The sequence below is a fragment of the Wolffia australiana genome, chromosome 3, assembly GCF_029677425.1.
Source record: "Wolffia australiana isolate 7733 chromosome 3, ASM2967742v1".
In the NCBI taxonomy this organism is placed as follows: domain Eukaryota; kingdom Viridiplantae; phylum Streptophyta; class Magnoliopsida; order Alismatales; family Araceae; genus Wolffia; species Wolffia australiana.
In genome coordinates this window covers 5,531,286-5,544,618 of record NC_135837.1, presented here as the reverse complement: position 1 = coordinate 5,544,618, position 13,333 = coordinate 5,531,286, and the positions used below count along the sequence as shown (strand labels likewise).

The 13,333-nt window shown below is 39.4% G+C and overlaps 2 protein-coding genes and 1 non-coding gene across 3 annotated transcripts; 1 reads left to right on the top strand and 2 right to left on the bottom strand.

Annotated features, from left to right (window-relative positions):
• Nucleotides 1-597: 597 nt before the first annotated feature.
• On the bottom strand, nt 598-679 carry TRNAS-GCU (transfer RNA serine (anticodon GCU)). Its single transcript has one exon. It is a non-coding gene; the product is annotated as a tRNA-Ser (tRNA).
• A 96-nt stretch (nt 680-775) lies between these two features.
• Nucleotides 776-2,458, top strand: LOC144700566 (pentatricopeptide repeat-containing protein At3g09040, mitochondrial-like). The gene has a single exon (XM_078572001.1). The coding sequence runs from the start codon at nt 776-778 to the stop codon at nt 2,456-2,458; it is 1,683 nt and encodes a 560-aa protein (XP_078428127.1).
• Nucleotides 2,459-9,071: 6,613 nt separating this feature from the next.
• Nucleotides 9,072-12,611, bottom strand: PDF1B (peptide deformylase 1B). Its single transcript, XM_078572231.1, has 6 exons — nt 12,387-12,611; nt 11,458-11,596; nt 10,674-10,866; nt 9,954-10,064; nt 9,742-9,804; nt 9,072-9,281 (listed from the first exon to the last, which is right to left on the bottom strand). The coding sequence occupies exons 1-6, from the start codon at nt 12,586-12,588 to the stop codon at nt 9,186-9,188; spliced, it is 804 nt and encodes a 267-aa protein (XP_078428357.1). The 5' UTR covers nt 12,589-12,611; the 3' UTR covers nt 9,072-9,185.
• Between the last annotated feature and the right edge of the window lie 722 nt (nt 12,612-13,333).

The window sequence follows — 13,333 nt, the reverse complement described above, 5'->3', positions numbered from 1 at the left end:
AGAACATACAGCTGTCTTGTTTAAGCAAATTTTCCAAAACGGGATTTGTATTTTAACAAGAAACAAAAATACAACCATTTTGTTGTTTAAATTACAAAAAACAGCGGTATGTACAGTGCACGGATGGGACGGTATTTTTGTCAGTCAACGTCGGGGATGTCCTGTCGAGGAGTTCGGACGATGGACGGAACAAAGAATCGTCTGCGGGTCTCGGGACGGGACTATTGTTTCATCCATCCAGTGCCTTGGACGGACGTGACAGTTTCTGAGTCCTGTGGGACAGTGGGAGTCAAGTATCTGCCTGAGAGCTCCAGCTGGAATTCGACACGTGTCGAATTCTGAGTGCCCCAATGCACTGTTTCGTCCCAGACGTGGGACGGGATGAGAGTATCTTGGATGGAACGGGACGAACATATTTGGGACGGCACAAAATTCTCGACGGGACGATTTGAACAAGCTTCTAAAAATTGGGACGTATGACGGGACGGTCTTTCTCTCCTGGATGTATGCCGGTATATCATGTTTTTTTAATAACATAAAAATAAAATTCTCTTTTCTAAAATTCCCATAACGGGGATTCCAAAAACAAAAAACCACCGTCGCCTGAGAGATTCGAACTCTCGCGGGGAAACCCCATGTACTTAGCAGGCACACGCCTTAACCACTCGGCCAAAGCGACTTGTTATCAAACGTCTCAAACTATTTTATTATATTTATAATATTTTCATCGTCTTCTTCCCCATCTTCTTCAATTCTCCTTTCAGCGGAGCTCCGAATGTTCAGCAATGGCGCGGTCCCATGGAACGCGGCCATCGCCGTGCTCGCGAAGCTCGGCCTGCACAGCAAAGCTCTCCGCCTCTACCTCGGCATGCTCTCCCGCGGCCTCACCGAAACCCCCCGCACCTTCCCCTCTCTCATGGCGGCCTGCTCCCCCTCCTCCGCCCCCCAACTCCACGCCCGCGCCTTCCTCCTCGGCTTCCTCCCCAACCCCTTCGTCTCCTCCTCCCTCGTCTCCCTCTACTCCCTCTCCTCCCCCAATCTCGCCCTCTCCCTTTTCCGCCATCTCCCCTCTCCCCCCACCCCCGCCTTCAATTCCCTCCTCTCCGCCCTCCCCTCCCCCCAAAATCTCTCCTTCTTCGCCGAATTCTCCCCCAATCCGCGAATCCCCAACTGGGTCTCCCTCAGCTTCGCCCTCCGAAGCTGCTCCCATGGCGGGTTCCTCCCCGAAGGCCGCCAGACCCACTGCTTCGCCCTCAAATTAGGGTTCTTCCCCAGCCTCTTCGTCTCCAACGCGCTGGTGGATTTCTACTCCAATTGCGGGCTCCGCGAGGACGCCGCCTCGGCTTTTGCTTCGATCCCCGCCGTTGAAATCATCTCCTGGAACTCCATCGTCGCCATCACCGCCGTTGATGGGCTGATCGCTGATGCTGTGGGTCTCTTCAACGCCATGATAAGCTCCGGGAAGAAGCCTTCCGTTCGCTCCCTCGTCTCCCTCCTCCGTTCTTGTGGCCGGAACAGGGGGAATTTCAAGCTCGGAGCTTCCTTCCATGGCGTGGCGGTCAAGCTGGGGTTTGATCTCAGCGACGTCTTCGTCGTCTCCGCTCTGATCAAGTTCTACGGGAGCTTCGGCCATGGCGGAAGCTCCGTCTCTCTCTGGGAGAATTTTGAGGGGGAGAAGAGCTTGGAAGGCTGGAATTCTCTCATCACCTCCCTTGTTCAGTGCGGCCACATGGATGATGCAAGGAAGGTGTTCGAGGAAATGTCTAGCAGAGGAATTACGCCGGATTCCATCACTTTGTCGTCGGTTCTGCGGGCCGTGTCGTCGTCGTCGTGGCCGAGCCTTGCGGGCGTGAGCCTGATCCACGGGTTGGCCGAGAAGCTCGGGCTGGCGGCGGAGGCGGCGGTGGCGGGGTCGATGATGTGCGCTTACTCGAGGTCCGGCGGCGGCGCCGTCGTGCCGAGGGTGTTTGAACACGTCAAGGATCCTGGTCTGGTCTGCTGCACCGCTGCCGTGACGGCGCTCGGCAGGGCCGGGGACGGCGGCGGTGCGGTCGAGCAGATGGAGGGGATGATGGAGAGAGGGATAATGCCAGATGGAGTGAGCTTTGTGGCGGCGATGGCGGGATGTGATCATGCAGGGATGGTGGAGGAGGGGAGGAAGATGATGGAGAGGATGGAGGAGGTTGGATTGGTGCCTGACAGACGGCATTACTGTGCCATGGTGAGTCTGCTTGGCAGGGCTGGGATGGTGGGGGAGGCGGCGGAGATGGCGGCGAGAGCGCCGCCGGATATGGCATCTTGGATGGCGGTGTTGCGGAGCTCCGTTGTCCATGGTGAGGAGGCGGTGGGGAAGGTGGCGGCGAAGGCTATCTCTGATCTCGGGGCGTGGTCACTGATGAAGAAGGATGTTGGACTCAGCTCGGTAGAGATCAAGGAAAAGCCATGGAGTTGTCTGTGATGATGATGATGATGACGATGGGAGTTGCAAATTTTGGGACAAGAACCAGTTAAAGAAATGTTGAATGACGTTGTTGCAACTGTCTTGCTTGACTCAGAAGGTAAAACCATGGATTGAATGGGGATGATGATGATGATGACGATGACAACAACGGTGATGATGATGGGAGTTGCAAATTTTGGGACAAGAACCAGTTCAAGAAATGTTGAATGATGTTGTTGCAACTGTCTTGCTCTCAGAAGGTAAACCATGGATTGAATGGGGATGATGATGATGATGATGATGATGACGACGGTGATGATGATGGGAGTTGCAAATTTTAGGACATCAGAAGGTAAACCATGGATTGAATGGGGATGATGATGATGATGATGACGTCAATGGTGATGATGATGGGAGTTGCAAATTTTGGGTTGATAAGTAGATTTTAAGTGTTTATAATGTGTCGTTTTAGGCAAATCAACTTATACAAAAAATTTATAACTCCTTAATCACTAAATAACCTAATATATAGTGAGCAAGGATTGATCCACAGGGAGGAAAGGTATCTAGATTTAAATTCGAATTTCTTTAAGAATATGGAAAGATGAGAAGGTTGATGGAATTATCTTTATGTATTTTTCATAGATCAAAAACATAGAGCTCTAAGTGGTAGTTTAAATTAGGGATATTTATCTAAATCTAAATTTATTATTATAAAATTATTAAAACAAAATCTATTATTTATCTTACCTTGCTTTCACCTCTGTGCGAGTGATGCTCTCTTCACGTTCATCTCTTCATGGACCAGTACATTTTGCCCAGTGCCTTGGCGTCTTACCCAATCATGAATCAACAAATGAGAAGAGAAGAAATTCACTAACCTTTTGATGAAAACACAATTCTTCACGTCTCCTTGGGATTTGTTTCTCTCCGGCTAGCCATTTGCTAGATGCCACACAAAAATGGAAGAACTAGATGCTTTGAAAACTCTTTCCTTTCACAGCTATTCAGAATTCTGAGTACATACAAAACATAATTTTTAAAATTACTTCGAGGCCTTTTAATAGGTATTCTAGACCAGAAAATAGGTAGTTATCAGAGGAAACAACCAAAAAAATTCCGAGTCAAAAAACCATCCGGGTGAATCATTATGGCCCCTTGAAATATGCCCTTTTTAAGGATTTTTTCAATTCTAGACACTTTTCTGATTTTTTAATGATTTTTATGGCATTTTTCTTGATTTTCTTATGATCGGAACAATCCTCAGCCGTCGGATCATCTGATAATCCGGATCAGGATCGCTTTCCAGCATTGGATCTTCTCTTAATTTTCAGATTGCTTCTCAATTGTCAGATCTGGATAAAAAATAGTCAGATTAGCCACCAACCGTCTGATTGATGCACCCTGGGAACACTATATCTTCTTCTTTAAAATCAGATTCTTTTTTGGCCATTGGATCTAGCTCCTTTATATTCCGATTGCTCGTGACCTGTCTGATCGATAGACCCCTGGACCACTGGATCTTCTCTTTAAAGTCGGGTTCCTTCCTGGCTGTTAGATCTGTGTCCATAATAGCCACAATGTTTGTGGACCGTCCGATCGATGCACCTTTGACCTGTAAAAAAAAACAGAAGAAAAGGAGGTATGCTTACCTCTTAAACGAGTTAGAACGTTAATACCATATGGAAGCTTTTAAGATTATTTTTTGTTATAAATAACGAGGCATATATTAACTATTGAAAAATTTTCTTTGCCCATTGCTCCTGTAACTTTTGCGTATGCGTGCACCCATGCGTGCCCCATCAGAGCCATTTGTTCCCTTAGTTGCTGACATGGTGCACCACGCAGATGCGCCTGCCATGGCCTTCTTTTTGCACTTTTAGCCTAAAATTTCCATATAAATTCTGAAAAATCAAATATATTTTCATTTAGTCATGAAACTTTCACCAAATTTTATCTTTTAAAATTCTATTTTCCATTAGAACAACTTAAAACATCAAATTATATTCAAATTAATTCAAAATAGCTATTTTATATTTTTAGGAAAATTGGAATAATAAAATGATAATATGCAATATAACTTACCAATTATGCCTAAGAAATGTCACTCAACATTTCTTGAACTGGTTTGTTGACTCGAGCAACTGCCTTGCTCGAGTCAAAAGGTAAAACCATGGATTGAATGGGGATAATGAGGATGATGATGACGATGACGACAACAACGGTGATGATGATGGGAGGTGCAAATTTTGGGACAAGAACCAGTTCAAGTAATGTTGAATGATGTTGTTGCAACTGTCTTGCTTGAGTTAGAAGGTAAAACCATGGATTGAATGGGGATGATGATGATGGCGACGACAACGACGACAACAACGTTGATGATGATGGCAGTTTCAAATTTTGGGACAAGAACCAGTTCAAGAAATGTTGAATGACATTGTTGCAACTGTCTTGCTCGAGTCAGAAGGTAAAACCATGGATTGAATGGGGATGATGATGATGATGATGATGATGATGACGACGACAATGTTGATGATGACGGGGGTTGCAATTTTTGGGATAAGAGCTGGTTCAAGATATGTTGAATGAATTTTAGTGCAACTTTCTTGCTTGAGTAAGAAGGAAAACCCATGGATTTGATGATGATGGTGATGCTCACTGGGCTTGGGAACTGGGGTGGATTTACTGGAACCTCCTTGGTCTAGTGGGAAGGAAGAAACCATGGATTTGATGTTGATGACTATGAAGATGATGAGGCTTGTAAATTTTGGGACAAGAGGCAGTTCAAGAGATGTGGAATGAATTTACTGCAGCTTTCTTGGTCTAATGCGAAGGAAAAACCATTGATTTGACAATGATGAAAATTTTTTATTGAAGATAGTGATGGTTCTGGAGATTGCAAATATGATACAAGGACCAGTCCTAAAGATGAAATGAATTTCCTCCACCTTTTCGAGTCTAGCCAAACATATATCTGCAGAGGATAAAGGTCAAGGGAAAACCATGGATTTGATGATGATGATGATGATGAGGCTTGCATATATTGGGACGAGAGCCAGTTCAAGAAAAGTTAATGAATTTTCTGTCTCTCTCTTTGCCTATTTTAACATCACTCCTTGGGATTGGTGAGATCTTGATGAATTAAAAATATTATACGCATCATTTGGTCAATCCTTATACGTTTTCATCAATTTGCATTTAGAAATCACTGATATGATAAACTGTTGGTGTGCAACCAATGAGAAGGATATCGACTTTTATTCATTTTTTTGAAGAAAGATTGAGGAGATCACACAAAATCGGTGAGCCTTCCCATGGTCAACTTTGATTCATGTTGCCATTATTTTCCATGCAAGTCCCAGTGACCAGCAAGATTCTGTTCATATTTTGCATCTCTGATTTTTTTCACATTTATGACGATTTCTATACCAATATAGCTTTTTGTTAGTGCTAAACAATCAAATTCCGAGCAATAACTTCGAAATATTTAACACATTCTGACAATTATGTGTGTTTCACAAAATTTTTTTTTTTGAACGAAGTGTTTCACAAAATTTTTTTTTTTGAACGAAGTGCTTCACAAAATTTTGTGTAGGGAGTGGTTATGATACGTTCCTGGAGATGCATGAAATGAACTCTGAAGTATTCAAAATTTTCAATGAAATTGGAATTCAAGGATTCAAATGCCCGTAAAGACGCCAGAGGAACAGAAAGAGAGGTATTATTGATATATTTATTTCTTGTCAACATTTTTTTTTGATAATGGGCCTTCCTGATAGAATCAAATAAATACATAAATCTCTCACTTGATGGTAAAAAATAAAGAACAAGACAAGTTCTACTCTAACTCTCTCGGTCTTACGCGCACACAAAATGTTCCTTGATTAAGTGCCAACACAAGAATCAGTCCAAATTTATCCATCTAGTGGGTACCATTGATTGAATTGACCGACTCAAACCGATCTAGGCCAATCCATCTGTTCTCTATCCAATAATTGATCCTTCTAGATTACACCACAATTTTATCCAACCTCTTCACTGCTAAGAAATGAAAAATAAGATGATGACAGTGATGGTGGGATTTGCACATTTGGTACAAGAACCATGTCAAGAAAGGTTGAATGAACTTTCTGCAACTTGTTTTAATTCGACATTTTAATCCAATCTCTAACTACTTGTGACGTATGTTTTCATCATTTCTTCCCATTTAGGGTATTTCCTATCATTTCCCCTATAACTCTTGGCTCTCTTTAGGGGAGAAAATCCTCATTCCCTAACATGCCGGGGTAAAAAACATATATTAAAAAAAACAAAACCATGAACATGTCATTTTTTACAATGAATCGCATCAACCTTCGAGCGATTAAAATAAGAGGAGGCTATCGCTCTCTCCGAGCGATTAAGAAATGCGAAGTTATTAACTTTTCAGGAAAAAACATTCATAATCTTTTTAGAACGGTTTGTTCTAACGGGTATTCATTCATTGGAATAGGACTGAGAAAGGAGTTGATTGACTTGAAGTGCATGACATTAAATCAAAATAGAAATAATTTTAGAAGGGCGTATTCGTCTATCCATAATTATGGTTACTGGGAATGATTACTAAATTCTATTGGGACTTCAAGATGGAAGAATAGCTTTCCTGGTAAGATATATGCTTATATGCACTTCATAGAACCCTACCCTAGAATTACTGATTTTGAAGTGCTTACATTCGGATTTCTACTCTTGCTAGAGCAGTATGCTTATAATATTAAGTCAAATTACGTCAAATTTACTATGGGTTATACCATGAAATTACCTAATATTAATGATATCGTATGTACTTTAGGGAAGGCTATTCCATTGTATGATACTTTAAATAATAAAATACCCAAACAAATGATCTATTTTAATGTTGAACAACTTGTGAGGTTATACGGTGAAAAACATCAGGATGCTGTGATCAAAGGTATCTTCATAAATATATATTATGAATTTGATAAAACCGACTCTCTTAAATCAGACTTTATATGATAATATGATAATATGATAATATGATAATAAGATTACTTTATATGATAATATGATTGCAAATATTATCAAAGTTATGTATTCTGATATTAGAAATGCTAATCTACCTGATGTTAAATCACTTAACTATAAAAAGAGTCATATATCATATCAGATAAACGCACTTAAAGCCAAATATAAACAGAAATGTAGGCCTTTCATTGTTGCCGATATGGAGACTGTAATGTTAAATGAAATTCATGTCCCTTATGCGGCTGGTTACTTAGTGGTTAATCCTGGTGATGATCTAACTTCTATCCCTTACTATTCGATTAATACATTCTTTAGTGAGGATCACATATTTTTCTATCCCAAGTTTGAAGAAAGAAGTGAGAAAATGTTATCTGATTTTATCTATAATTTGGAAGAATATGTAAAATCAAATAGGAATTTCGCACTGTTTATTTTCACAATTTTTCAAGATTTGATGGCATTTTTATTATGAAGTATTATACGGATCGTGGTGATAAGTATAAAATAAAAACCTTGATGAGGAATCATAGACTGTACGAGTTGAAATACCTATAATCTCTTCATCCTTATATCTCTCCATAACATTAGTAATAACTTTCATAACCTCATTAATTATATCTCTCTTAGGTCTTATATTACCTTTTACATCATGTAAAGGAATAGCATTTGTAATGGTAAATGGTATATATCCAAATTCACATTTCATATCAAACCCTATAGTAAATTTAATATACTCAGACTGAATATAATACACATATTTCATTAATAACATCATAACAGCCAATGCTAAAATATTTACAGAAACAATTCCTGGACCTTTTACATATTTTTCCTCTGATTCCTGAAACTTAATTCTAGCTATAACTAACCCTCTATGCGCAACATAACAATCTTCACTAACAATACAAGACACTAATAGATTAAATATAGATAAAACTATCATAAGTAAAATTTTTTGAATAAAATCTAACCTTCATCCCCCTCTTATACCTCACTCTCTGGATTATCTCAATAGTATAATAGTGCTTCATGTAATAACACTCCCTTCTCAAGCTTCTCAAGCTTCTCAAGCAATCGTCTACCTATTTCAAATTCTTTACCTTTTTTATGACTGATATCACCTTCGTTACTACTATCAACTCGATTACTTTTCATTTTATTCTTATTAATTATATTAGCCTGTGTTATAACAATTCTATCTATTAGTCCCAAAAATGTAGACACCCTCACAACCGAGTTCTCTTGAATACTGTGGAAGGCCACACTTAGGGCACATATAAGAATAGCTTCTAGTGTATATTCACCAAATTGAACAATAGTGCTATCATAAAGTTCTTTAGTAATGTATTCCTTCAAATAGTATTTAGCGCTAATAATGTTATTTCCTATCAATCGTTTGATTAAATTGGGAGTTTCAGTAAATATATTATTTTCATCGAATTTTCTAGTTATATCTTCAATCTGCATTTGTAATTTTATTAAATCCAACTCATTCCATTTATCACTTATTTTCTTATTCTTGTACCTATCCTGCATGTTTCCTTATATAGGGCAGTCAAGAAGAATCAAGTTGTGTTCGTTTCTAGATAATTTTACTCTCAACAGAGATAATTTCCTGCGACTTTTTTTTGTCTAAATCTTTTCTGAAAGAAACTTTTTTTTGTCTAATTGACCATTTCTCCGAAGGAGAGTAAATACAATTATCAATGAGTACTGTGGCTTAAGCAAATCCGAGGGCTTCTTTCTTTCTGGTGTAATTAGCGATTCTTTCTGGCGCAGGAAGTCCTGTTCTCTCTTCATATTTCTTCTCCAAGTCCTACAATAGATGTTCGAAATAATTGAGAAGAAATTAAAATAGACGGTAAAATTAAAGCACATGAAATATTATTCTCTATCTGTCTCTATCTTCATCACAAACATTTTATCTTCATCTTTTTCTCTCAATATCGGACTTCATCCCTATCTCTACACCATCTGTCTCTGTTGCTATCTCTTTTATCTATACGTTCCATTACCAATGAACAGCTTGATCTATCTATTTTTCTCACCACTAATGCCATCTCCATCTTTATCTCTATTTCTATATTCTCATTATCTAAATTTCTATCTCTATCTCCATCTTTATCCCTTTATATGTTTTCATTATCTCCATCTCTATCTCTTCATCTCTACTTCCCCATGACAATCTTTATTTCTGTCTCCCTTTCGGAAAAAGAGAGAGAAAATAAATAATGGAGAGAAACAGAATCAAAGGATGGATGAGAGAAGGAAAGAACCTGCAGTTGGGGACGAATGGAGTCAAGAACTTCATCGCTCATTCTGTCAAAGAACAAAGTTCCCTGAAAAGTCGCAGCATAAATTATCTTGTCACCTTAGAAACAGCATGCTAAACCAAATCCATGACAATAATAATTCACAACAGAGATTTTGAAGGTTAAAAAAACGAGCCAAGAAAAAAGAGAAACAATAATTATTTTAAAAGAAAGACCTGCAGATGATCAAATTCGTGCTGGAAGATACGAGCTGGAAGTTCAGACAAGTTAGCCGTGAACCTCGCTCCATTAACATCTCGGGCATCAATCTTGATTGATGATGGTCTCTGCAAAAAGGTTATAATATGTTACTTGCCATTGTTCCATAATTATTCATTAAGACGCTGCATTAAATCTTCCCAAAACAATTAAATCTCTTAATTTATGGAATATTAGTTTAATTTTCTGACACAAACTACATCTCATCATTGATCATCACAAGCATCTGAAGAACTAGATTAATCGTCAAGGAAAAAATACTGAGCTGAGGACTTTCGTTATTTAAAGGGAATCATTCTAGAAAAGTGGCCAACACTCCCTTTGGGGGTTAAATGAAGGAAATACCTCTTGAGCGATCAGCATCGTCTTAATGTACTTGAAAGATAAATATGGATTCTTAATTATGGTAGTGATTCAAACAAAACATTATATAAGCCTAATATTATGCATAGAGACTCCCACAAAACAATATATTTTTGGGACAAATGATCTTTTTCAGTTGTGACTTTTGGTGGAAATCATGAAATATCCGCATAAGGCAGCTTCCTCATACAATTAAGTCCCATCCAGTGCATTAGATGTTCTTTGTTATTAATGTATAAATAAATTGAAGAATGAACATCGAAAAGAAAAATTCTGGTAATTTCACATGCTTATAATCAGGGAGTTCTCCCAACCTCAACATCTGCATAGATTCCTGGGAATGATAAGCAACCCTCGTTGAAGAAATAACTTTTCTTCGAGTACTTGTAAATTTTTGGATTCACGAGGACAATTTCATCCCCTTGGCCGCGTTCACCATCAGCATTGAATACCATGAGTAGCACGTTGATGCCAACTTGTGGTGCTGACAGTCCAATGCCATCAGTTCTTTGCAGAAGAAAAAATTGGAAGAAAAAAATGAGATGAAACATCCCACACATGATAATAACAAAATAAACATTTCTAAATGTTAAAAACGATGTGACCCTGATAATTTGCAGGAAAAATTATAAAGACATGATGAATATGTGATAAATCGATGTAAGACACAAATTTCAAAGGGCGCAGGGTTGATTTGGAAATACGAATAAAAACTACTTCATACCAAACACTTCAACGGGAAAGATGATCGTAGACATTTAACATAGAAAAACAATTTTCTCAACAGGAAGGTACAGACCCCAGTCTTGTGAAGAAACGAGACATATGTCATATCTTTTATATTTACATGGCGATGACATGAAACTAATTGCCTTTACTTGTTTGTTCAGTTTGAATCAATGCCTCCTGATTTTTTTTTGAAAGAAATCAATGCCCATTGATAGAAATTATTTGTTAAATAGAGAGTATTTTTTTTCTAAAGGAGGATCACTCGATGAGTTGGTGACCATCTCGGTCTATCCAAACATGTCAAGATAATCCTCTTTCCATCCACTAAATAGAGAGTATTTCACATAAACAAAAGAGAGCAGAACTTACTTGTACATAATATCAAACATCTCCTCAACCAGTCGCTTCAGATTTTCATCAAAAGTGGCGATGCTTTTGTTCTTAGCCCTAAGCCTTGGATCAGGATACTCCACAATCTTCAAGGGTGATTCAAACTGAAGGTCGGCCGCTGAGGAGAAACATCAACATGATATTCTCACGAAATTAAATAAGTTTCTATTTCCATTGGGAGAGAGAAAGAAACGATATATTCTTTGAAGATTTCATTGGGTCAATTATGGGAAGTCAAAACCAGACACTTGGGAACGATCCATTAGTTTGTATGAGTTATGGAACACGGAGTTCTTTGAAGAAATGAAAAAATCAACATTTTTATGGAAAATTCAACTTTCGGAATTTGGAGTATAGTTAGACTAAATGGCATAAAACTGTCCACCGACACAAAGACTATTAATTTTTCCCTTAACCATATTTCAAACTTACACAATAGTTATTTATATATACGGAGAATTCCAACGCTGACCAAAACAGATCGAATTCATAATTTGCTCGCAGTTAAGTTTTTGCAGACTGGCAACAAGAACACTTACGTTTCAGTAAAAATGCATTGGAAGAGCACTCACTCAGAAAACTCCCGTTACTCCCCACCAATTGAACTCTACGATTCATGAAGCTATATTTTATACGAGTGATCATCGCATACCTCCACGATTCAAACCCCATCGATTACCCCTCAACTGGCGCGTAAAATTACTCACAGAAATCCCTAGCAGACCCAAACGGATTCAATTTCACAAAATCTTCCCATATTCTACTTCTCACTTCAATTTTTCCCACACCAGCAACAACAACAAGTTCAAGTTCTTCCATTTCAAAAAACCCGGATAAAACCCAACGACCAAATCCCCGTCAATTCATCAAATACCCCAAAGAAAAGAAAAAAAGGTCGAAGAACTAACCAGTGGCGAACTCGGGGACGGAAAAAACCCGACGCTTGGCCATAGCCAGTACCTTGAAACAGCCTCTGCGCTGGTTTTCTTGAATGCGATTGAAAGGCCATACGCTGGTTGCAGAAGATTTGTGAATTCCTCGTCGGGGATGGAGCTTGGGAGCGAAGAGAGAGTAGTGGGAGAGCGGCCTCGATTGCAATCGCGCCGCCATACTGCAAATTATCTGCTCTGTTTCGCATCATCGGCACAGAAGAAATAGTCCAGAAGATAACGTCTGGAAGCCGGTTTGAACCGCCTTGAACCGGGATGAACCGGGTTCAGCAGGGTGGCCGGTTCACCCTGAACATGTTTCTTCCTGAGTAGAGGGACTAGAATTAGAACCCAACCCATACTAGATCTCACACACTCTCTGTCTGTCTGTCTGTCTGTCTGTCTGTCTCTCTCTCTCTCTCTCTCTCTCTCTCTCTTCCTGTCTGGTTAGTGTAGTTCATTGGAGAATGTCTGAACTAGAGATGATGAAAGCAGTATACGATTATTTACTGAAGAAATAATTTCATAACACAGTTTAGATTTTTTAGTATCTAGAGATATAGATTTGACTTCTTACCGTCGTCGCTTCTGCTCATAAATCGCTCCGTCAGTCGCGTCTGAATCTTCATCTTCACGCTCCGTCAGTCGCATCTGAATCTTAATATGAACCGCTTCCGTGCCTTATTAAATATGGATTCTAGTCTTTCTTTTTCAAGTTAGCACCGGTTCCTTGTGCCTTTTCTCATATGAAATTATTTTACCCAATTCATGACGCTCCCGCTCCTAAAGTCGCGCGTCCGCTCGTAAACTAGCGCCTGAAGATTAATATTCACGCTCGTAAACTCGCGCCTGAAACTCAACTCATACTAGATCTCTCTCTATCTCTCTCTGTCTCTCTCTATTTCTTTCTCTCTCCATGTCTGGTT